The sequence below is a fragment of the Rhinopithecus roxellana genome, chromosome 11 (genome assembly GCF_007565055.1).
Source record: "Rhinopithecus roxellana isolate Shanxi Qingling chromosome 11, ASM756505v1, whole genome shotgun sequence".
Taxonomy (NCBI): domain Eukaryota; kingdom Metazoa; phylum Chordata; class Mammalia; order Primates; family Cercopithecidae; genus Rhinopithecus; species Rhinopithecus roxellana.
Window position 1 is genome coordinate 71,722,482 of NC_044559.1, and position 24,844 is coordinate 71,747,325.

Genomic DNA, 24,844 nt, shown 5'->3' on the forward strand with positions numbered 1-24,844 from the left:
TCATTTCTCAACTAACGGTCATTAGGGCTGTTTATCTCTTTAAGTATTTTATCAGACTCTTCAGCCACAAGTAGAATATATTCCCCCAGAGGTGATCTCCCTTTAGAAAGCATGCTTCCTTCTATGCAATAAGATCAGACAATACATTCGGACTGAATTGAATATTCTACGTAAAGGTAACACATGGCAAGTTTTTATGTGGACTTTGGAAAAACCTAAGGACCTATGAGACCCAAATATTACTTTTAGCACCATTCACTTTGAGGACGACTTTAATTTGGATACCTAGCATATATCTGGAATAAAGGAAAAGCTTGATACCTAGAACATTGAACTCAAAGGCATTTGCAGCTTGGTCAATAGATATCCCATGTCTCTAACCCAAAGGCTACCCCACCCCCTACCAGTGCTACTCCTCAAACTAATTTCCATATAGCTTCAAGATGCAGGAAATCCCTGGAGGCAGACAAGATTTCACCAGGTGAATGATGTTGAGAATAACGGAAGAAAGGACCAGTCCCTAACAACAGATGCAATAACATCACTTCCCTAAATTCAAGTGTCTATCAGCATTCTATGGCCTGCATTGAGCTTCTCAACCTGGGGCTAAGTCCACAGAGGATAGGAATGGCAAGATGCTCTGCAGGGGGATGCAAGCCCACCAGATACACAATACAATGAAAGCTCCATGAAGGCCATTCTCTCATAGAACCCATTCTCTGTAATCTCACATGGAGAGACTCAATAAATATTTTTGAATGAGTTATTAGCGTAACTCATAGTATCCTGGGACATCAAACTTAAGTGACGATTTAGAGAGAAAAGCTTTTTTGAATCAAAGTAGATATTTTAATAAACTACAGCATGCTCAAGACTTCTTAAGATGACAAGCATATACCAGTCAGAGTTCTTAGCTTCAAACAACAGAAACAAACTCTAAGTAACTTAACCAAAGGATGAATTTATTTGGAAGCTTACAGAATAACTTAAATGGTTGGAAAACCAGACAAGGGACTACTAGGCCAAGAGCACAGTAAAATTGTTCTCAAAAATAATCCAACATGGACTCTTCTGCCACACTAAGCATTCTAAATCTTCAATGACACTGACCCTAGGATCATTGGTTTTTTTTTTTTTTTTTTTTTTTAAGAAAAAAATAATAATAATGCTGCTTATCAGCTTCTATACAACATTGATTATAACGAGCATCCTGACTTCAGTGATATTAAAGTGTTGAAAATATGTGAATCTTAGGATGGATGAAAAGAGGTCAATTCTGCAGCATGCAATGTTCACACCATGCACTCAACAATGGGAACCACCACTATGACCACTGCTCACAGCTCAGATCTCATTTCTTGCTGCATTCACTTTCACTCCTAGAGCTGCCTTCTCGGCTTCTCATCTCAAACCAAGACTAGGGTGTGTACTTCTGACTTGTATCACCCCAGTTGTGTCCATGCACTAGCTGAAAGGGAGGCTGGAAAAACAAATAGTGGCCTTTTCAGCTTTTATAGTGAATAAAGCATTCTGCTTTTCTCCCTCCAGTGGGAAATTCTCCAAGCACAAGAACAGAGTTCAGATGCTTGGCAGCCAAAACAGAATGACAAATATTCTCTATAGGGAGATTTCAAAGAAACTCCCTCTTATGGTAAAAGTTCAGTCTCCTCAGCTGTTAGAACTTAGAAATAGAAAAACGTTTGCAAAGCACCAGAATAAGAAAACTCATTAGGATGGAATCCAAGGCCCTTACAATCCAACCTCTACAAACTTCCTGTCAAGCTTCCCTCACCCCATCCTTTCCACATCCTACAGTTCACGGATGACAAATTAGGTGGCAGCTCTTGAGTTCCACAATCACTCATGTCTTCATTCACAGTGTGTTCCCTCAGCTTAGAAAACCTCCCTCCTCCTGGAATTTTCTCTACTCAAATAACTCCCATTTTACAACTTGGGCCAAGAATCGTCTCTTTGTGAACTTTTCCATATAGCCCTCTTTTTTTGTGATCTTTTAGCACTTTACATGTAATTCTATCATTGAAGAAAGAGGTCCCTACCCAATATCTGAACAAAAAACTGAATTCATTGCTTGCTAAAGCCAGGAAGAACTGCACTTTCAGAGGCATTCTCCCTGAGCAAAGCAGAGAGTTGATCTTCTCTAGGGCTTGGAGACCCTTAGAGTGCAGGCCCTAGCAGACTTCCAGAAGCTGGAATGTTTAGGCGTTAGCTGACCTTTAGCTGCGTAAGTAAAGCTGGAATGAGAATGTTGCTTACTGGCTGACTTGCCTGGGCATGTGCACTAGAGTTTAGCTGTTGCCAATTGTCTGGCTTTACAACTCTGTGTGTTGTTGGCTAGCTTTCAGAAGCAAGTGACTGGCTAGCTCACAGAAGCACAAATGATTGCCAAAGCAAGTTGTTATTGACCCAGTTAAACAGGTACAAAACACATTCTGATGGTTACTGGTCACTGTGGCCACAGAACAATCAGTCTTTTCCAGAGAGGATAGGAACTTTTCATTTTCTTTCTTTTTTTTTTTTTTCTTTTCTTTTCTTTTTTTTTTTTTTTTTTTTTTTTTTGAGATGGCGTTTCACTGTTGTCACCCAGGCTGGAGTGCAATGGTATGATCGCCACTCATTGCAACCTCCACCTCCTGGGTTCAAGCAATTATCCTGCCTTGGTCTCCCGAGTAGGTGGGATTACAGACACCTGCCACTATGCCTGGCTAATTTTTGTATTTTTAGTAGAGATGGGGTTTCACCACATTGGCCAGGCTGGTCTTGAATTTCTGACCTCAGGTAATCCACCCACCTCAGCCTCCCAAAGTGCTGGGATTACAGGAATGAGACACCGCGCCCAGCCCGAACTTTTCATTTTCACTCTCACTATTGTCATAATGTATTAGGATACAATAACCATACTAATAGCTAACATTCTAACATTTATTGAGCTTTTACTATGTACTACGTATTACAATAAATACTTTAAAAGGATTATCTCATTTAATCTTTCAAACAACCTTATAGGTGGGTCATATTATCCTCATTTTTCAGATTGTTAACCTTAGGTGCTTCACTGAGATTCAAGAATGAAAAGAATGACAACAGAGGCAGTGCTCTTACCAGTGCATGCTAAGGACTCCATTGTCTGTTCCTCTCACTGTTTCCCCAGGACAGATAACAAACCCAAACACCAGGGCCCATCTCTCTTTGCGTCCACAACTACAGAGGTCCATGGCCTCTCAAGCAGAGGCACCCTCCAAAGTTGGTTGTTAAAGGAATGAAGAAAGAGGGTCCTGAATCATTTTATTGGTTCAAAACCTGGACTGACAGTCAATAAACTCTGCATCTTGCCATCTAACTGTGCCAAAGTTGATAATAAAACTAACATCCTGTACAAACTGTCAACTACATTTATGACTTTGAGAAAGCCAGGCCATAAGATCATATGTTCTACCTGGTTACCAGCCACGTTGTAGCTAATTCTCCATCTTTGATACAACTACTAAACCTAAATGACTAGTCATCAACCTGCCTCAGCTTCCCCAAAGTAGAAGTCCCCACTCCATACCATTGTGTAGTCACTGGTCCCAGTCATAATGCTCTATGCCCATATGTCTCTGCCCTGGCAGTCTACTTAGTGCCTCACCTACTCCTGGAACAGAATCCCATCAGTTCCTGCCAGTTCCCCTGGAGCAGCAAGGAGCCAGCCCACTCTAACTTCAGGAAGCCCCTTCTTGTATTAGTTTCCTAGAGTTACAGTGACAGATTACCATAATTTGTTGTCTTAAAAACAGCAGAACTTTATTCTCCTACAGTTGTGGAGGCCAGAAGCCCAAAATCAAGGTTTCAGCAGGGCCATGCTCTCTCCAAAGACTCTAGGGGAAAAATCCTTCCTTGCCTTTCCAGCTCCAGGTGGCTCCTGGCACTCCTTGGCTTGTGGCAGCATCACTCCAGCCTCTGCCTCCATCCTTACATGGCCTTATTCCCTGCATGTCTCTCTGTGTCTACTCCTCTTCTTGTAAGGACACCAGGTGTTGGCTTTAGGGCTTACCCTAAATACTCAAGATGATCTCATCTGAATTCTTACATTAATTATATCTGCAAAGACCCTATTTCCATTTAAGGTCACATTGTCACATTCTGAGGTTCCAAGTTGACATGAATTTGAAGGGAGACACTACTCAACCCACTACTCCCCTCAACATATCAAGAGGGAAAATATTTCCTATAGGGAGATTTCAAAGAAATTCCCTCTCATGGTAAAAGTTCAGTCTCATCACCTGTTAGAACATAGAAATAGAAAAATGTTTGCAAAGTACCAGAATAAGAAAACTCATTAGGATGGAATCCAAGACCCTTACATTCCAGCCCCTACAAACTTCCTGTCTAGCTTCCATCATCCCATCCTTTCCACATCCTACAGTACAGGGATGATAAATTAGGTGGCAGCTCTTGAATTCCACTGTCACTCATGTCTTTACTCCCCTCAACTTACAAGAGGGAAAACAAAGGCCCCCTTAGGCACACTCAACCCAGCATCACTGATGAAACACCACGTTATCGAACCTAATTTGGCAACTTGAGCAAAACTGACTGATGGTTTTGCCCCAAAAGCGATTGCTAGTGAAATTGATAGTCTGAGAAGCGAAAGGAAAGGCCAGCTCAGTGTGCATAGGGCAGGTTGTTTTCAAAATATAACAGAGATCCCAACATAGCTAAAGCTAAAAAAAGGTGACTGATTAAAATCATCCATTCCAAAATAAGGAGGCAGAGGATTATTTTATGTGTGTGTGTGTTGAAGATAGGCTTTTTAGTCTTGTTTGCAGTGGAAACATTTCCTTCTAAAGAACACAACACTAAAAGGCTCTGAGACAAATCACATTTAGCAATTAGTTCACAAGTAAGTAAGAGAAAGCCAAAATAAACCAACTTCAAAGGTATCTTAGTCAACAACAAAATGTGTTCACAGGTATGGCCTTGCAATCAGATACTGTAATAAACCCTAGGTGTGTCGTTTCTGAAATTTTAACCAAATAATGAACATATCAATTATAGGAAAATAAAGCAATGCTCAAGAATTATTGAAGTTACTGAATTTTCTGATTAAAAAAAAACTTTTTTAAAAAAAGAGTCTGCAAAGACTTTTATTTTCTGAATCAGAATATTATCTCCATTGCCCAGAGATTTATAATCCTATCTCCTCTAGTGCCAGCTCCCTGCTTCTCCCTCATCCTGATGTCTACCTTGAGCCCATCCCTATGTCAGTATAGAGTTGATTACCTCTTGGTGGACTGTTTGCCTGGGCTCCTCACTCACCCCCAAATCCTGGAGACAGCAAAGCTGCATGGGCTAGAGTGTAGTTCACCAGATTTCTGCCTTGCACTTGGCCCAAGAATGGCTCTAACATCCAGACCTGTGTTCCTTCAGACTCTCCATTACATCAAGAACCAACTACTGAGTCCCTATTCTGTTTTTTAGTATGAAGTGGGAGTGGGGTATTCAGAGATATATCATAGTGTTTTGTACTTTTTTCCTCTATTTTCATCTTGATGCTTCACATCAAGTAGAAAAGGTCACAGCTGTCCAAGTCTTTATAGGTAACCAGTGAGAAATAAATAAATAAAATGTAAAAGCAAATAGCCTTAAACCTTTAGTATTTGCCTATTTTATATTAGATTGGTGCAAAAGTAATTGCGGTTTTTGCCATTGAAAAAAAAAAATGGCAAAAACCGCAATTACTTTTGCACCAATCTAATATTTAAACTAGTTTAGACTTTTGTTTCATCCTTTTGTCTTTCAGAGATAGCAATATCTGGGCTCTGGGTTGCTAAATCAAATGTCAGTTTCAAGACAGCTGAGAAGACAGTAAGCAACGGGGAGGAAAAACCTGACAGAGGGAAGAGGTGGGAGGGCGTAATGCCCTCCTGTGGACCCACAAGCACAACAGTCACTGATTTTCTCTTGGTGATTTTTAAATCTGGTAGGTCACACCTTTAGTAAGGTCAGTGTTTCCTGGATTTAAACACACTAAACGCCAGCTGCTGCCCCTACCACGCTGGCAAATCGACTTACCTTTAAACCTTCACGGTCTCCCTTTGGTTATTTCAGGTTAGCTACAGCTGAAAAACCTAAAGATCTAACACCAGAATGACCTTTCCTATTGGAAATTTCCCTGACACACAGCAACTTGACCAAGCCAAGCAATCATAATATTGTAGCTTAGCATGTTAAAGAACAAAAGAGGCAGTGCTGAACATCTTTGCTCCTGTAAGAAATCTTCGGCCAGGCGCAGTGGCTCACGCCTGTAATCCCAGCACTTTAGGAGGCCAAGGCGGGTGGATCACCTGAGGTCAGACGTTCGAGACCAGCCTGACTAACATGGAGAAAACCCGTCTCTACTAAGAATACAAAAACTTAGCTGGGTGTAGTGGCACATGCCTGTAATCCCAGCTATGCAGGAGGCCGAGGCAGGAAAATCACTTGAATCCGGGAGGCAGAGGTTGTGGTGAGCCAAGATCACACCACTGCACTTCAGCCTGGGCAACAAGAGCAAAATTCCGTCTCAAAAAAAAAAGAAAGGAAGAAAGAAATCCCCTAATTGTGGCCACAACTGATTAAGCAGTAGAGGTATAGAGGGTTCAGCTAAAATTAAAAAGATTAATAACAAAACACAATGAGCTTTGTTAGGTGGGAAGGCAAAGTTCCTTCATAACTCAAGCATATCAGTTACCTGTGCCTGAAGGCATCTACATAATAAAATGACTCTTAAAATAGTTAACTTATCCTCACCTGTGACAGTATCCTCAGTCTAGAGCAGCAGTTTTCAAAGCCACAATGTTCTGGCTGGCTGCTTATCTCCAACAGGATTAATGCTCAAAACATGGCACCATTGTTCTGTCTGTTTGTGCCAGGAGCAATGTCACTTTTGATCATTTTAACACAGAAGCTGGCTCATGAAAGTCGGCCTTCCTACTAACTTGATGACAGCCTCTGCTCATGGCAAGCAGTATCCTATGGGAAGGTGGTGTGCAGACTTTGAGGGCAGATTTTCAAACTTTTTGAGAACATCTATCAAATTTTCAAGGCTTTATTATCCCAAGAGAGTGAGCAGCTTTTTCCAGGATGTTTCATGCTGTTTGAGCACTAAAGATAAAATAAATAGTACAACAAACCTCCTAGACTTAGTCTGCTAACTTCCTTTCCTATGCTGACTTTAACTACCCTTTCAAGTTTGAACTAAAAAAGAACAAAACAAAATGAAACAAAAAAAAATCCTGGCAGCTCTCAGACCACATGAATACAACTGATTATTTCTACCTTAGGAGGAGAAGGTGCATTTGATTAAATGTTCATGCCATTCATTTTTGATAGGGTCACCCAGAGTTAGCAGATAAAAACACAGGATGCCCAGTTAAATTTGAATTTCAGATAGATAATGAATTTATGTTTAGTAAGTAATTTATGTAAGTATACCCCATGCAATATTTGGGACATACTTAATCTAAAACTATTCTTTGTTGTTTATCTGAAATTCAAATTTAACTGGGCATCCCACATTTTATCTGGCAACTACATCTCTTGAAAACTATGGGGCCCAAAATTGCAGACTTGAGGTTAATATGTTATGTCTCAGTTCCTGAGTGTTATTTAACCATGTTTAATAAAGTTAAGATGGGCAATTCTTAGTTACCCGAAATGTCAGTTCATTTTGTTTCTGCTATCCAGACTTTCCAAACAGCTTTACTTCTAAGCTCCAAAACAGGCTAAGTCCTTGATAAGCTGTTTTCTTTGCCTAAAGAACACCCTGCTCTTGGATAAATATCACAAAGAACACGAGGATGTGCATTTGCATATGTATGTGTGTGCAGAAACCCAGCTCCCATATCTGACAATATCCAGATTGTTAAATCCCCTTTCTTTAGAAAGTATTTTTGAATCACATTTTAAAATGTCTCTAAATCATGGCACCACAGGTTGAGCTGGCATAACCCAAAGTCACTCCAATCTTCTAGCGAGAGCAAGACCACGATTATTCCTAAATAAATAGCAAAATTAATGAGCTTGAAGTTTCATTTGGCAGTAAGGAAGAAATCAATGCTAGACCTACTTCTTTGTTCCCTATCATAATGAAGCAGATGTTTCACTGAAGGAATGCTTCTACAAAACTTTAGTTCCTGTTCAAAACAATAATATAATAGCACGTATATCCTTTGGTGATACTTAATTAACCTAATTAATATTCTTTTTCTTCTTTTAGTCCTTGACATTAATAACATCAGTACTTCAGTAGTATGAGGGGCTAGAAAAGAAAAAAGACCAATTAACTTCATCTTGCTTTGGATTATGTGCTATTCTGAGTAGGGGATGTGGAAGTCATTAGTGCTATTGTCCAATATTTCATTCTCACCCTTAGGACATATTGTAGAATTGTACTTCCTGGTCCATTGAGTTATGGGGTTATGGTTAGGGCAAAGCACATGACCAGTTCTGGCCAATTCATAGAGAATGGAAATGCTGTGTGTTACTTCAGGCCTGGAGCTTGTAACAGTTGGTGCAGGACCCTCAAGAAATCTTGCTCTCTGACTTGGAAACCAGCAACATCAAGACTGCAACTGTTTCGTTTACTTGAGTCTTAGTTGACTGAGGTGAACAGACACCTACTGGTGACCAATGATGGTTATGTACCTTGTGTGAGAAATGCACTTTTGTTGGTTTAAATCACTAGAGATTTAGGTTATTTGTTATTGCAGCAGAGTTCAGCCTAAGCCAACTCATGAAATATGCAATTAAGGAGGTTTTCATGTTTGTGCCAGCCAAATGAGTCTATAAAACACTCTATAAACTACTTATTTTTCTTTTTCTTTTTCTTTTTTTTCCGGGAACGGAGTCTTGCTCTGTCACCCAGGCTGGAGCGCAGTGGCACCATCTCGGCTCACTGCAAGCTCCAAGCTCCACCTTCCGGGTTCACACCATTCTCCTGCCTCAGCCTCCTGAGTAGCTACGACTACAGGCGCCAGCCACCAAGTCCAGCTAATTTTTTTGTGTTTTTAGTAGAGACGGGGTTTCACCATGTTAGCCAGGATGGTCTCGATTTCCTGACCTTGTGATCCGCCTGCCTCAGCCTCCCAAAGTGCTGGGATTACAGGCGTGAGCCACTGTGCCCGGCCTCTATAAACTACTTCTAATCCCCTAAAATTTGAATGTGTAAGTTTATATCATTATCATGATATAAACATAATCATTAACTTTAATCCTCAACAACCTCTTAAGATAGATAAAATTGTCATCTCCAGTTTAAAGATAGGAAAAGTGATACAAAGAGCTAGTAAGTGATGCTTAAAGTCACACAGAAAGAAAGTAGCAGAAGGAATTTGAACTCATATCCACCTGCAGCTATAGACCATGCATCTTACCACATCACTAAACTGCTACTCAACTATTATCTCTGGAGTTTATTAAAGGAAACTTCTCCATAGTAGCGGCAGCAGGTCTTGGAACCCAGTGGAGGGACAACAGGTACCAACAGGACAAAGGTGCCCCATGGACGCTCCTCTTCTCTCCATGTGTCAGTAGATCTTGACAGGACTGAATTTATATGGCTGTATAATGTTAGACACTCTCTTTGGAACAGCATAGGAAAAACTATAAATTCTTTAAATTACAATTTATTTAAGTATGCGAAAGATGCATTGGAAGTGGCAAATGGACAATTTTAACAGTCCATCCTGTATGGCAGTCATCTGCACCTCTGTTTAATATTCCAAGCAGCATGTAAGCAGAGATCAGTCTGTGCCATCCTCCATTGCTATGCTCAACCAACACTATCGATAACGTCGTGTTTATTATTTTAAGGAGGATTCTTCTGTAACTTCCATCACAGATGGAATATCAGTTATGTAATGTGGCCCTGAGTGCTACAATACCAAATTATCAAATTCTCCATTGGTTAACTTAAACGTTTCAAATAAATTACATTGTTTTGAATGCAAATTCTGTCTGAGTACTAGGATTTTCCATTTCTGAGATGTATTGTCCAGGCAAACTAAGTACATCACTTCATTTTAAGATTCCTTCGGGGCCGGGCGCGGTGGCTCAAGCCTGTAATCCCAGCACTTTGGGAGGCCGAGACGGGCGGATCACGAGGTCAGGAGATCGAGACCATCCTGGCTAACACGGTGAAACCCCGTCTCTACTAAAAAAATACAAAAAACTAGCCGGGCGAGGTGGCGGACGCCTGTAGTCCCAGCTACTCGGGAGGCTGAGGCAGGAGAATGGCGTAAACCCGGGAGGCGGAGCTTGCAGTGAGCTGAGATTCGGCCACTGCACTCCAGCCTGGGCGACAGAGCGAGACTCTGTCTCAAAAAAAAAAAAAAAAAAAAAAAAAAAAAGATTCCTTCATGTCAGTATTTAAGTTGAATATATTTGTATATTTCTTTTTTTTTTTTTTTTTTTTTTTTTGAGACGGAGTCTCGCTCTGTCACCCAGGCTGGAGTACAGTGGCCGGATCTCAGCTCACTGCAAACTCCGTCCTCCCGGGTTTACGCCATTCTCCTGCCTCAGCCTCTCGAGTAGCTGGGACTACAGGCGCCCGCCACCTCACCCGGCTAGTTTTTGTATTTTTAGTAGAGACGGGGTTTCACCGTGTTAGCCAGGATGGTCTCGATCTCCTGACCTCGTGATCCGCCCGTCTCGGCCTCCCAAAGTGCTGGGATTACAGGCTTGAGCCACCGCGCCCGGCCTATATTTCTTAAAAAAGCAAGTGATAAAGTGATTTTACGGCCATCCCATGTTCCCCCCAAAAAATACCATTTTTCATCAGCTTAATCATTAAGCCTTAACAACAGGCTTGTTAATTCAAAGAAGAGAATCAGAATCTGATAGACCACAAGAAACCAGTAAACCCAAACATTTGACTCAGCTAATCTCACTTTCAAGGACCTTGCATTTCTCAGAGCCCTGTCCCCCTGAATCTTCACCATTTTATCTTGGAAGAGTGAAGGAGAACTTGGTAGATAAACCCAGAGGACCACTTTTCTTCCTGACCAGTAACAGATCTCCCAGCAAACCCATACCTAATCAAAAACTGAAGTAAAACATATAAACTGGAGCTGCTATATATATCATGCATGAGAAATAATACAACATGAACTAATGTGTCAAAACAGTGTCTAACTAAAACCAATTTTTAGGATCTCAGTGAATTCATGCTTTAGACACACTGCAAGAAGCAAGCCCTCAAAGGCATATTCAGAACCTAAGTCTTTCTCTCACTGAAAAGCCAGTGGAATTCTATCTGAAGTTTATTTTAGCTTTCCAGTGCTCTCAAAGTCAATCAACTGTACTGGTTTTCTTGCTTTTATTGTTTGAAGTTGCTCACTGGATCAGTAATACATCAAGAAAAAATGCATATAAAGTACATCCATAATTAAAAACGTAATCTTAGTTCTTTTGCGGGAGAAGGTAGAAGAGAAATGGCCCAGAATTAACTATTGTCCTTATTTTAATTTAGAGTGTAATACAGTAAGAATAAGAACCATGCCCTCCAATACCAGAAATATAGTAAATACTTTACAGTTAGGTTATTTTGCCTGAACGTGTCTAGGGAGCTTTGTGTCTGTAGAAAGATAAAAATGAAGATTTCACAATCAGTCTTAGATTTCTCTTCAGCCTCTTAACACATCTACATGGCCAAGTGGAAGAAACCTGATGCTGATATACACCAGACCAAACAGCTGGTCTCCCCAAGGAAGTGGATTAGCAGTATGATCACAGTGTACAGCTCGCTGCAGAAAAGCTCTATATAGCCTTCTACTTTTTGTCTTCTGCTAAAATAGCCACCAGAGGGGAGGGCAGCAGGACAGTGCATAGCATGATGCCAGATGGCATGGAGTGGGGATGACAAGACTGCATCTACCATTTCTAAAAATGAGTGCCCTCTGGACAGTTATGAGGTCCATTACAGGAAGTTGGTTCTGTTAGTTAAGTCTAATCCTCCCCAAATTTGGTTGTCAGGGATTAATTTTATGACTTACATGGTGATCAATACAGGATCATTGTTAATTTTTCACAAAATATTACAACATATAATCTATGCCTTAAATCAGTTCTCCTTCTTGGAAAGGGTGTTTTCTATCTAATTAGATATTACATAAGGGCAAACTGTCATTGGATTCCACTTTGATCAGGAATTTATGCTTAGCACCAACCAACTCAGCATCTTCTAAATTCAGGATTCATTATCTCAATGAACTCTGGCAATAGCATCCCTAAAACCTGTCTTTCCGGGAGACAGATCATTAAATGGTCCTTATTTAAGACGTTCTTTTGCAAAGCCTATTGTCTAAGGAAGAAAGAGATAAACAAGCAGAAAGGAAAACTGATTCCAGTTCAAATAAACATTCTCCTTATTCTAAATACCTTAACTTATTTGAGGGCATTCTTGCATTGCCTTCCAGTTCCTGGTTTTCTCTTACATCAGTAACTATAATTAAATCTCTCCCCTTTTCATTTTTTCACTCAAAGTTGGTAGAAAACTGGAATCATTCATTCATGAAGACCCACAAAATCTCAGATTCCTCCTCCCCACCCATGGTTCATTCTCATATAAGTGGTCATTGCCAACATTAAAGGAAAGTTGCTCAAACTAAAATTTGAATCTGATCCTCCAGAAGTAGAACTTCTGATTCTGACTTTGGGGATTAGAATAAAGGTAAGAAAAGTGGAGCATTAGGCCAAACTTTCAACAGTTATCATCTGGCTCCTTTTACCTGCCCCACACCTTTGTTTTGCTTGTTTTTTGTTTTTAATTTTTTTACTATTATACTTTAAGTTCTGGGGTACACGTGCAGAATGTGCAGTTTTGTTACATAGACATACACATGCCTTGGTGGCTTGCTGCACCCATCAACCCATCACCTATATTAGGTATTTCTCCTAATGTTATCCCTCCCCTAGTCCCCCACCCCCCAACAGGCCCCAGTGTGTGATGTTCCCCTCCCGATGACCATGTGATCTCATTGTTCAATTCCCACTTATGAGTGAGAACATGCAGTGTTTGGTGTTCTGTTCTTGTGGTAGTTTGCTGAGAATGATGGTTTCTGGCTTCATCCATGTCCCTGCAAAGGACATGAACTCATCCTTTTATATGGCTGCATAGTATTCCATGGTGTATATGTGCCACATTTTCTTTATCCAGTCTGTTATTGATGGACATTTCGGTTGGTTCCAAATCTTTGCTATTGTGAATAGTGCTGCAATAAACATACGTGTGCATGTGTCTTTATAGTAGGATTATTTCCACCTTTGTTTTTAACCTGGTTAGGATCAGACTAAAGAGCCACTCTGAGGTCCTACATCTAAACTTTGTGAAAAAAAGAACCCCGAAATGGCAGTAGCACAACATCTATGATGATGCTCTTCAGTTTCAAAGAGGGTTGTTTTTAAATTTATGAAGGTTGTGCCCATATGGCCTTTATAAGGGATTTTGGGGAATGATGATCCCATAGCACACTCGTTAGAACTCAGTGTTTTGATGATGGCAACAAGCATCAGGTAAGACTTGTAGCTGCAACATAAGCCCAAATTGTCCCAAATAAATCCACCTTTACAAACAGAACACCTCTCACAACCATACTGCATGGTAAACCTAATAAATGTGACATTTACCCTGCGATCAAAACTCTCATGAAATAGTTCTATCAAATTTTCCCATATTTGTCCAAGCCCTGGTGGAGCTTTGCCTAGTATTAGAGAATGACATTGATCAGTGATAACTGTAGTTATTATTTAGAATGTCGACTTATCCATAGCTTTATTTCTTTCATTTGAATTTAGCAACATCTAGGCCACTGGTTTTCACTCAGATATGCATAAGAGACTTGCCCATTGAGTTTAATGACCTACTCCAGACTTCATGAATCTTTTTTTTTTTCCTTTGAGATGGAGTCTTGCTCTGTTGCCCAGGATGGAGTGCAGTGGCGCGATCTCAGTTCACTGCAAACTCTGCCTACCGGGTTCAAGCGATTCTCCTGACTCAGCCTCCCAAGTAGCTGGGACTACAGGCATGCACCACCATGCCTGGCTGATTTTTGTATTTTTAATAGAGATGGGGCTTCACTATGTTGGCCAGGCTGGTCTCAAACTCTTGACCTTCTGATCCACCTGCCTCAGTCTTCCAAAGTGCTGGGATTACAGGCGTGAGCCACCATGCCTGGCTGAATCTTTTAAGAGTATTATATCTTGAGGTTTTTTTTTCTCTGTAAAAACTATATTCATTCATTTTTATAAAATCAGAAATAACATCCCCTGACTTCTTTGAAAATTGGCTTACTCATTATCCTTCAAGACATTCTAATTTTGGTGAAATGATTCTACTGTCTTCTTTTGCATGTCACGTTATGTGCTATGCTTATTATAAACTCTCATCAGACCTTTCATATTTTAAAATTATTGGTAGTAAACTAACCACAGCAATTCCTATTTCTGTCATCTATAGATGGTTTCATTTTCCTCCAGTGGTTTCCTGAGGTTTTATTCAGCTTTAGGCTACAGTTTGTGTCTTTGGCAAAGATAAATCTCGAAAGCTTCATAGTAAAGGACCAGACACTTTAAACAATTGACAGTTCCAATGACAGACTCTTGGATACAGGCATCTGATGACACCAGTGGGCTGAGTTGGGATTTGTAGAACTTTAGAGGAGAAGCAGACAGCTTCATGATACCACTAGCCCAAGATCAAGAGGAACAAGAATTAATTACACAAGACTGACTGAGGCTGGCTGTAGAGGCTCATGCCTATAATCCCAGCACTTTGGGAGGCTGAAGAGGGCAGATCACTTGAGACCAGCCTGGCCAACATGGTGAAACCCCGTCTCTACTAAAGATACAAAAAAGTTAGTTGGGCATGGTGGCACATGCCTGTAGTCCCCATTACTTGGGAGGTTGAGGCAGGACGATCCCTTGAGCCTGGGAAGTGGAGGTTGCAGTGAGCCATGATCACACCACTGCATTCCAGTCTGAGTGACAGAGGGAGACTTTGTCTCAAATAATAATAAGAAGAAGAAGATTGAATGGACTACTAAGGAAAATTTTATTTTAGTTATTTATTTAGTATATTATTGTTGTATTGTTCTATTTTTGAATATATAAGAAGTCCTCTCTATACTTCAGCTATCTGCAGTTCACAACAATTGAGTAGATGCTGCTAATATAAACTGAAATAAAGCATTTAAAAATCGTATCCCAGTCTCACTGATCCCCAGAGTTGAGAAACTCATACGAAGTGTCCTTACATTCTTACGGCAATAGGATAATTTGTATGCATTCAATAATAATCTGTCTTCTTTTAACCCCAATATAATTGGAAAAATCCATTATTCAACAAATGTCTTGCTTGGAATGGAAAGCATTTGAGAATGAAGCTCATTGTATCAGATAGAACAGGCCACTTAAATTCCAGTGGGAATTTTACCTGCAGTCCAGGATTCCAATGCTGTATTATGAGCAAAGACTATACAAGCACATTTCTCCCCTAAAATCTACCTGTGCATGAGCAACAGGTTGGGAATTACATGCCCCATTAGCACCTTATTACAAGTGACAACTGTGTAATTTCTGTGAGGCCAGACTACAGGATGACAAGAAGGAAGGCAGTCTGAGGAGAGACGGCTGGTCACCCTGAACCTTACTATGTCATAGGTGACCCCTGGTAGGAGATTCAAGGTCAGAGCATCCCTGGGATCAGTCAGACCTGGAGGCAATCTTTGGGGAACCTGTGCCCTCCCCAGCATAACTCTCCTAATTAGTTAGGTGCTGGAGCGCATTCAGTAATAATCTCAAGCTTATCGTAACTCAAATGGTATTTCACACTCATATCACTGCAACAAGACTACACTGTTTAAGATCATCACAACACATCTTCATTAATGCAGAGGGCATTTTCATCTCACTACTAAATTAACTGACTAAATAAGAGGTTGCAATGCCAAGGAAGAAGGAAGATAAAAATCACAAGGCAAATTACAAAATTGCGAGGTTAAAAAACCTGCCCAACCAAAGTTGTTATAACAGGAAGATCTCCCGTTGCATATTTGTTAAATAGGACTGGACTTAAAAGTTATTACAAAATTAACCTATTGCACATAATTTTTAAAGTTAACATCTAAATGTTAAAAAAAAAAAAGCAATGTTAACAAAAAAGCAAAGTTAACACTTACGGAACTTCCATGTCCCCAAAAATATGTTACGTGCATTACAAGTAAAATCTCAATGTTGGAAATATTCACCACTTTGTAAGAGTTAAAGTAGATTGTATCAATTCAATCTCTTTTAAAAGCATCAGAAAGGCCAGGAGTGGTGGCTCACTTTCATAACCCGAACACTTTGGGAGGCTGAGGCAGGTGGATCACTTGAGGTCAGCACTTGCCTGGTCAACATGGTGAAACCCCGTCTCTACAAAGAAAATACAAAAATTAGCGGGGCATGGTGGTGCACACCTGTAGTCCCAGCTAATAGAGGAGGCTGAGGTGGGAGGATCGCTTGAACCCAGTGGCGGAGGTTGTAGTGACCTGAGATTGTGCCACTGCACTCCAGCCTGGTTGACAGAGTGAGACCCTGACTCAAAAAAAAAAAAACAAAAAACCCATAATAAATTAAATAAGGGATTTTTAATAGTCTTTGCTGCATTCTTAACAAAAAAGTTTTAATTAATAAAATATCCATTAATTATCAAAATGTATTGGAAAGATGTTCCCTTTGACCTCAGAAAACCAGATACTACACACACATACATACTTGTATGTTTATTCCGGCCTGCTAAACTTCAGCCTAAAAGAATAGCTCTGGATGAAACTGAGACTTCTGATTTTGCTGAGCAGACTCCCCACGTCTGAGGAACGAAAAACATCCTGTATGAATGAAAACAGAGAGATCCTCCTCCATCCTCCCCACAAAAGAATGCAGCTGTTCCTTTAAATCAAAGTCCAGTTGCCAGGCGTGGTGGCTCACGCCTGTTCCCAGCACTTTGGGAGGCCGAGGCGGGTGGATCACCTGAGGTCAGGAGTTTGAGACCAGCCTGGCCAACATGGCGAAACCCTGTCTCTACTAAAAATACAAAAAAATTAGCTGGGCATAGTGGCAGGCGCCTGTAACCCCAGATACTCGGGAGGCTGAGACAGGAGAATCGTTTGAACTCAGGAGGTGGAGGTTGCAGTAAGCCGAGATGGCGCCACTGCACTCCAGTCTGGGGATAGAACAAAACTCTGTCTCCAAAAATAAAAATAAATAAATAAAAATTAAAAAATAAATCAAAGTCCAATATTTAAGAACACGTTTCAAGGGGCACCAAATTATTAACCGGCTCAGAGCACCCAACTTTTAACCCGCAAGAGTTTCCACGTGTCTCAGGCTGGCAGAGCACGCAACGACAAGTCATGTCAATCCCCTCCTGCAAAACAGTGCGCTCAAATCCTCTGCCAGAACCGCGTGCCCTAGCCTAAGAATCACCCGTCTTGGCAAAGGCCTGAGGAGGCAAAAGCCTGAGGAGACAGAGCTGCTACCTGACTTTCTCCGTGGCTCCTCCCGCTCTCGGCTTTGAAGATGGACTTGGGCTTCCGGGACTTGAAGTTGCCCATGCTGGGTCGCAATACACTGTCCACCAGCACGGTCTGCTCTACATTCTGCTGCTGCAGCTCCCAGGAGGGTGGTGCGTGCTCCTCTACCAGAGCCCCTGCGTCGGGGTAGTTCTCTTTATTGTTTTCATCTCTAAAACAGGAAAGACCCAATTTAGAAAGCACTTTAAAAAAGATGAATAAACTGCTGCAGGAAAGAGGGCTGGAGATATTCATTGCTGCTGTATTTATAGGATAGATACCTCGCAAAATTTTTAGCCTACACTTAGACAATTTTGCATGAACAAGAACTTAAAAGAAATGTGAATTTCACTCTATATCACTTCACCTTCCCTTCTGATCTTTGTCAATGGATACATACTTTGTGTAGTTGTAACTATATACATATCATTATTTTTTTTTTAATTTTTGCTTTAAGAAACTTTCACATATATCATATTTTCTTCTCACAACAATAATGTGACATATTCAGGTGAGATATCGTCATCTCTACTTTATAGATGAAGACTCTAAGAGAATAAATCACATGCCTAATGGAAGGACTAATCCACATAGACCCAGAGGCCTCATGTGGGTCTCCAGACTCACACCTATGTTCTTGGTTCAAGGCATCACGCTTCCTCTTCAATGGCAATGTCAGTTTATAATCATCCCCCTAAAACTTTCAGAGGTACTTAGAAATTTAACAGGATCTCTTTTGATAGGCTACCTGTTGCCTGCGTAAAATATAATGCATGGGCCAAATTTTACCCAACCAGATCCTCTGAACAATGCCCTGAATGCAAAGTCAAACATCCCAATGTCCAGGTTCTGGTTCTGAAGAAGATGGAAGAGGGTGGTGTTATCTCCATATATTCAGGGCTGGGATGGCACTTCTGTTCGTTCAACAATCAAATTCTGTACAATATCCTACCCCCCTCCAGTTTCAATTTTCTCAAAAATACTGACATAACATTCTTATTTGAAGCCATTCTTCCCACTTAAATCTAGATGCATTTTATTTTTCATTCTGCTAAGTATCAAGCAAATACCACAGACATAACCAGAAGGGACCTTCTCTATGTAATCAAGATCATTAACCTTAATCTACCACAATCACTGTCACTAGAACATGAAATGCATGAGGAGTGGCCACTTCCTCCAGGTGTTGTTTTTCCCTCATGCTCCCTTACCAAAAGCACCCATAAAACAGCATTTGCAAAGTCACCTGGAAAGCAATTCCTAGCTGCTCAAGGACACATAAAGCCAAGAGGCAAGACCAGCAAAGAAGGAATGCCCACCATTCAAGACACATTTTTACAAATAAAAGGCAGATTAAGTTCACTGAGCTGGAACTCATCCTCCCTGAGGATGTAGTCTTTGGGAAAAGAGCAAAGCAAATATCAAGATAGGTGGTCTGGAACATGACCAGGGTGCAGTTGGACAAGGTATAAAAATAAAACTGTGTGAAATAGTTAAACTTGAATCCAGGACAAACGTAGTGCTATCTGGTAAAGGAGAACCCAACAATTAAAATAATTATTCAATGTTAGTAACTCAAAAACAAATCAATGCCAATAACACTGGTTAATATTCCTGCTGTGAGATCATTTACAATTAAAAAAATTCTAAGTCACTAACAGATTTGGAAATTAATATCAAACCATGAACTGGAAACTATGCTAGTTCATTTGAAGTACATTTTTCTCACTAGAAACCCATCCACTCCATGATCCTGCATGAGAAACAAAAGAAAGAACAGCTGCCTTTACAGTTACCTAAATGCTCTCATTCGAGTAGGATTATAGAACACTCAAGAATAAAAAAAAAAAAATAGCTTTCCAAATCTAAAATGACTTTTTTGATAGACTCATTCCCAAAATAATACCTGAACTTTGCTTTTATATTATGTTTTCAAGTCACCCAAAATTTAGAAATGTAATTTTATTTACTTCCTTGACTTGGAAAGCCAGGAAAGGGGAGAGGGGGCCAAAAGCCTCTTTCTTGCACTACACAAATGTAAAACCTGGTTACAAAAGTCATATTTAGAAACATATTTTCTCACATATTACTGGTTCCTCAGGATCCCCAAAACAGAAAAGTACAGGTTATATAATTTATGCCACTACTTATTGGAATAAATCATGACTGAGAATAAGCATGGTGTCCTGAAAAACGTCAGGGTCTGAAAGATCCTCCCACTTATTAGTTGTGTGGCCTGGGCAACATCACTTCACCTCCATGATCCTCTTTCATAAAATAGATGTAATATCTGCTTAACAGAGATAATACAGTCTCTTTGAAATGCCTACCACAGAAAGCTGACCCAAGGCTGCAACCCAATAAATGAAAGCTATTGTTACTCTCAGGCAGGGCCTTAGCCATGTGGTTATTTGCAAAGGAAAAAAAAAGAGAGAGAGAGAGTTCTTTTTGGTTTCTCTGATGCCTCCAAGATAATTCTGAACTCCTTAGCAAGGAACGCAACCCCAAGGAAATCTGTTCTTTGTTTACCGTTAGAGCTTCACGTCTTATCTTACCTCTTACTTCCTCACTCCACTAGGTTCCCAGGGTTCCTACTATCCTGAACCACTTGCTGTTTCTGCAACTCAAACAATTCTCTCTACCCTCTGTTGGCTTTCCAGTAAGCTGCTCCTTTTGCTTGGTGGCATCCTCTTTTTCTTAGCCTTGGACCTCACCAAAAATAATAATGCTAATAATAACAATAATAAATAAAAATTCATATGCCTTGTATAATTTTCTTCAGGAATCAGTCCGAGAAAGCTCTCTGGGCTGTTTGATTCTTCTAAGTAAATCCACTATTTACCTCTAGTATAGTAGTACTTAATGCACTGTAGCATCCACATCTATATTTTTGCCTATCTCCTCTAGCAAACTGAATTCTTTGGAGCAACATTGGTTTGTCTTTCTTCATCCCAAATCTTAACTGGCTCCTGGCACACAAAATTGGCCTTCAATAAATATTTGTTATCCAGTAAGTGGACTTTAAAGTCAGAGAGAACTGGGTCTAAATTCTGCCTCATAGTGCTGTGTTATCTTGGATGAGTTATCATTCCTAAGCGTCAGTTTCTCCAGCTACAGGATGAGAACAGAAATATCAACTTCTTTTCAGTTTAGATCATATAATAAAATGTAGATGAAAGTATTGGAACAAAGTAAAAGGAGAAGAAATGATTAGCAGTGAAGGTTTTGCCACGATACTATAAGCCCTTGATGACAAAGACAATACTACAGACACTCAATAACATGAGCCTCTTCCTTTAGGGTGTGTGGTAAGAATATTGAGATAGGCTAATGAATACTCAGTTCAATAGGCATTTATCAAGTGTTCCCAAATGTAAGGTACTGTCCTGATTGCTAAGAGGGTGATATCCAAAAGTGGAAAAGACAAAAATTTGTCAAGAGGTAAAAATCTAGTAGAGGAGAGGAGACATGAGAACAAATAATTGGAATTCAAAGAAGAGACTAGAATTCAAAGGAAAGCCACTGTAACTAGATGGTTTCTGTCTCTTACAAATATGAACCAAGCAATGGTGGCTTTTACCTGAGACTGGAGCAATCAGTCTCATCTTCATGTAGAGAGACTGGATCTTCGTCACACCTGGAGAGAGAGAAGAAAAATCACATCAGATCCAACTGTCTGCTATAGCAGTAGCAGCAATAATCTAGAATTGTCTCAAGATTACCATGGAAAACTAAAAGATGAAACACTCCTCATCATTCTCTCCCAAATAAGTTCTGATTACTATGTCTCCCAGTTTATGAAACCAATGTTGTCATATCGTGTGATCTTAAAAGCTCAGAGCCAGAGGTGACTCTCCTTTTTGCCTCCACTGTCCTGTGTTACCTAAACTAACAAGATCTTAGCAATGACCTAAGTGTTCACAGCACTTGAGGGGACATTGGACACCAAGACTGGGAGCCTGTTGATGGCTCAAAAGAGATTCCACTATATGCCTCTTCGCATTTTTTTCTGCTTCAGGCAGTCCCAAACTAAACCAGCCTCCATTTAGTTTACTCTATTGGTCTCAGATTTTCTTGATCTTGTGAAAAGGAAGGGGTTCCTTTTCATAAAACTTCTGGATTAACTTTATGAACAGTTCTTGGCTCTTCCATATTGAAAAATCTCCAGTGCTCCATCCTGCCTAGGGGAACCTGGAGTAGGAACATCCTCTCACTCTAGTGTAGGATGAAGCCTTTGTTCCTGTTCCCAACCATTCCCACCCAGCCCCATTCAAGCCTGGAATACTTTTTCCATCTTCAACTCCTACTCATCCTTCACTGCCAAAGTCAGGTTTCCCCAGCTCTGTACCTTCCCAGCCAAGCTCACCCATGTGCCATGTTCTCAATCATGTGCTATGATGGTTAATATTGAGTGTTAATTTGATCGAAGGATGCAAAGTATCGTTCCTGGGTGTGTCTGTGAGGGTGTTGGCAAAGGAGATTAACATTTGAGTCAGTGGACCGGGAGAGGCAGACCCACCCTCAATCTGGGTGGGCACCATCTAATCAGCTGCCAGTGCGGCTAGAATAAAGCAGACAGAAGAAGGTGGAAAGAACAGACTTGCTAGCCTTTTGGCCTTCATCTTCCTCATGTACTGGATGCTTCCAGCCCTTGAACATCAGACTCTAAGTTCTTCAGCTTTTGGACTCTTGGACTTAAGTCCAAGACCAGTGTTTTGCCAGAGGCTCTTGGGCCTTCTGCCACAGACTGAAGGCTGCACTGTTGGCTTCCCTACTTTTGAGGTTTTGGCACTCAAACTAGCTTCCTCTATCCTCAGTTTGCAAACGGACTATTGTAGGATTTCACCTTGTGATCATGTGAGTCAATTTTCCTACTAAACTCCCCTTCAAACACACACGTATTCTATTAATTCTATCTCTTTAGAGAACCCTGACTAATACATGTGCCAAGTTCCTACTTTAACCTTAATTCATAAACATTTACTCTTCATTCCGAGGTTTTAGTAAACAACTATATCTCACCACACATCACTTTGTAATCCTTTGCACCACTGAGATCTTTTTGATTAGTTATTAATTCCATGAGTAGAAATAACTATAATTTCTTTTCCTAGATATATTGCCACAGTGCCAGAGTACCCCAGAGACACTCAAAAATTCTTGAATTGAAATATTAACTTTGTTCCCTAAGAGGTCTGGTCTCTGAAATAATTTAACCAGCATTTATTTACTGAATCCAGGCACTGCATTAGACATTGGAACTGTGCTTCGCAAACTCTCAGGGTTTAGGACAGACCGGTTTGTTTTTTATTTCCACACCACTGTGGACAGACACTTTGGTAAAAATGTCACAGCAATGCCAAATTCCTATTAAAGTTATAAGATACTTACTCCCTATTTCTGTTTTATTTTCTTGTCTCAGACATGCTTTAAACAATTTGGAGACTCACAATTTGTGTAGCACTGCTTCTAAAGGACACAAAATTTGAAAAAGATCTGAACCCTGCCCTAAGAAATTCACAATGTAATGAGTAGACAAAAATAAAGCAAATAAATACCTGCATACATAAATATAACCATAATATAGTGTTTATACTATATGAAATAATTTAACACTTAAAAATATTCTTTACTGGCAATGGTGTATAATTAACCCACAAAAGGAATCCAGTCTTCGTCCCTTAAAACCTTTAATTTATAGTTTCGTAGTGAGTTAAACAAAGGCCACCCACAGACTCTAACCCTTTCTACCTACTGAAATATTTTGTTACCTCTGGCAATTAAAAAAAATTGGTTGCCTTGGTGCAGTGTCTCACATCTGTAATCCCAGAACTCTGGGAGGCCAAGGTGGGCCTGAGTTGGAAGTTCAAGACCTGCCTGGCTAACATGGTGAAACCCCATCTCTACTAAAAATACAAAAATTAGCTGGGCGTGGTGGCACACATCTGTAGTCTCAGCTACTCAGGAGGCTGAGGCACAAGAATCACCTGAAATTGGGAGATGGAGGCTGTAGTGAGCCGGGATCACATCACTGCACTCTAGCCTGGGCAACAGAGCGAGACTCTGTCTGGGAAAAAAAAAAAAAAGCTACTTTTAATAGAATAAACCAACCTTCCTTACTTTCTTGCCAATAGTCCACTCTGTCCATCTCATGGAAAACAAATCCCCAAGTATTGCTTTGTTCTCCTTCATTAGCAGCATTCAGCTAATAGATCACCTAGGCTTTGAAATGTGGATAAAAATGTTTTTCAATAGCAAAGTAGCAAAATCAATGAAGAACAAAAATCTAGAATTGTTGCTTTCAAAGATCTAGGGCTTAAGCAGAGCACTTTGGAGCTTCAGTTCTGGAGCTCCACAATACCTATTGTTTGGGGATTTGGCAAGAACCTATTTTTTTCTCCCTCATTTGATTTATTAATCTTTCTCCTCAAAGTACAATCAGTTAAAAATGGAAACTTGGCACCAGAACATACAAAGTTGGAGAAGATTCTGAAGTATAAAGCTGGAGCTGATTAGTTGATCCAACATTCATGTCTACTAAACAACTCCAGTTGCCACTCAAAGAACACAATTCCAAGCTCACAGATAGAGCAACTGAAATAGAGCTACCTCCTGGCTTAGATGGCACACGTTTACAACCTCTTTTAGTTGATTTGAGTTTTCATGTGCCTTGCTAAAGACCATCAACTTCTATTCAATTAACAAATCATTTGGGTCCTTTCCCTAAAACCCCTTATTTCTTTGTGAAATGCTCAGGGTTGCTACTGTTTTTCCTATTTGAACTTTTGCCCTCTCAATCAACTACAAACAAGAAAAAGTTGTGAAGTATTTCACAGCTCACCTGCTCTTTCATATAATCTCAATTCAGCCTGAGAATGTTCCGAGGTAGAAATTACCTTTGCATCTGGGCTAAGTTGTAAGTCAAGATCCCAAGGCCTAAATCAGTGAAGCCTGGATTGTTTCTTCTTCACCACATTAAGCCCAAAAAGCAAGAACCAAATAATCTCTTCAGTCTATGTGCCAGAGGCTCACAAGAGACAGGGCATGCCATTTCTTAGAAAAATGCTGGTGAAAGAAGTGCCCACAAGAAGTTCTCTTTGCTGCCTAAAACAGAAGAGAGGACTCAGACTGAGAGTTAGATAAAATGTAGTTGCGCTATAAAGATATTTACACTTGCCCTGTAGTACCATGTTCCCTGAAGGCAAAGTTGCAGAGGTACAGCCTCCTGTGGGGTTTCTCAAAATGTGGCCCCCGAA

General features: G+C 40.3%; 1 protein-coding gene across 5 annotated transcripts in view; it reads right to left on the reverse strand.

Annotated features, from left to right (window-relative positions):
- The window catches only part of FAM13C (family with sequence similarity 13 member C), a 142,023-nt gene that overhangs the window by 88,688 nt on the left and 28,491 nt on the right, over positions 1-24,844 (reverse strand). For all 5 annotated transcript variants that reach the window (XM_030941264.1, XM_010367049.1, XM_030941262.1 and 2 more), the window contains 2 exons: positions 21,169-21,225; positions 17,556-17,760 (listed from right to left, as the gene is read on the reverse strand). In XM_030941264.1, coding sequence (XP_030797124.1) covers positions 17,556-17,630 — 75 coding nt within the window. In that variant the 5' untranslated portion in view covers positions 17,631-17,760; positions 21,169-21,225. The remainder of the gene's footprint in view (positions 1-17,555; positions 17,761-21,168; positions 21,226-24,844) is intronic.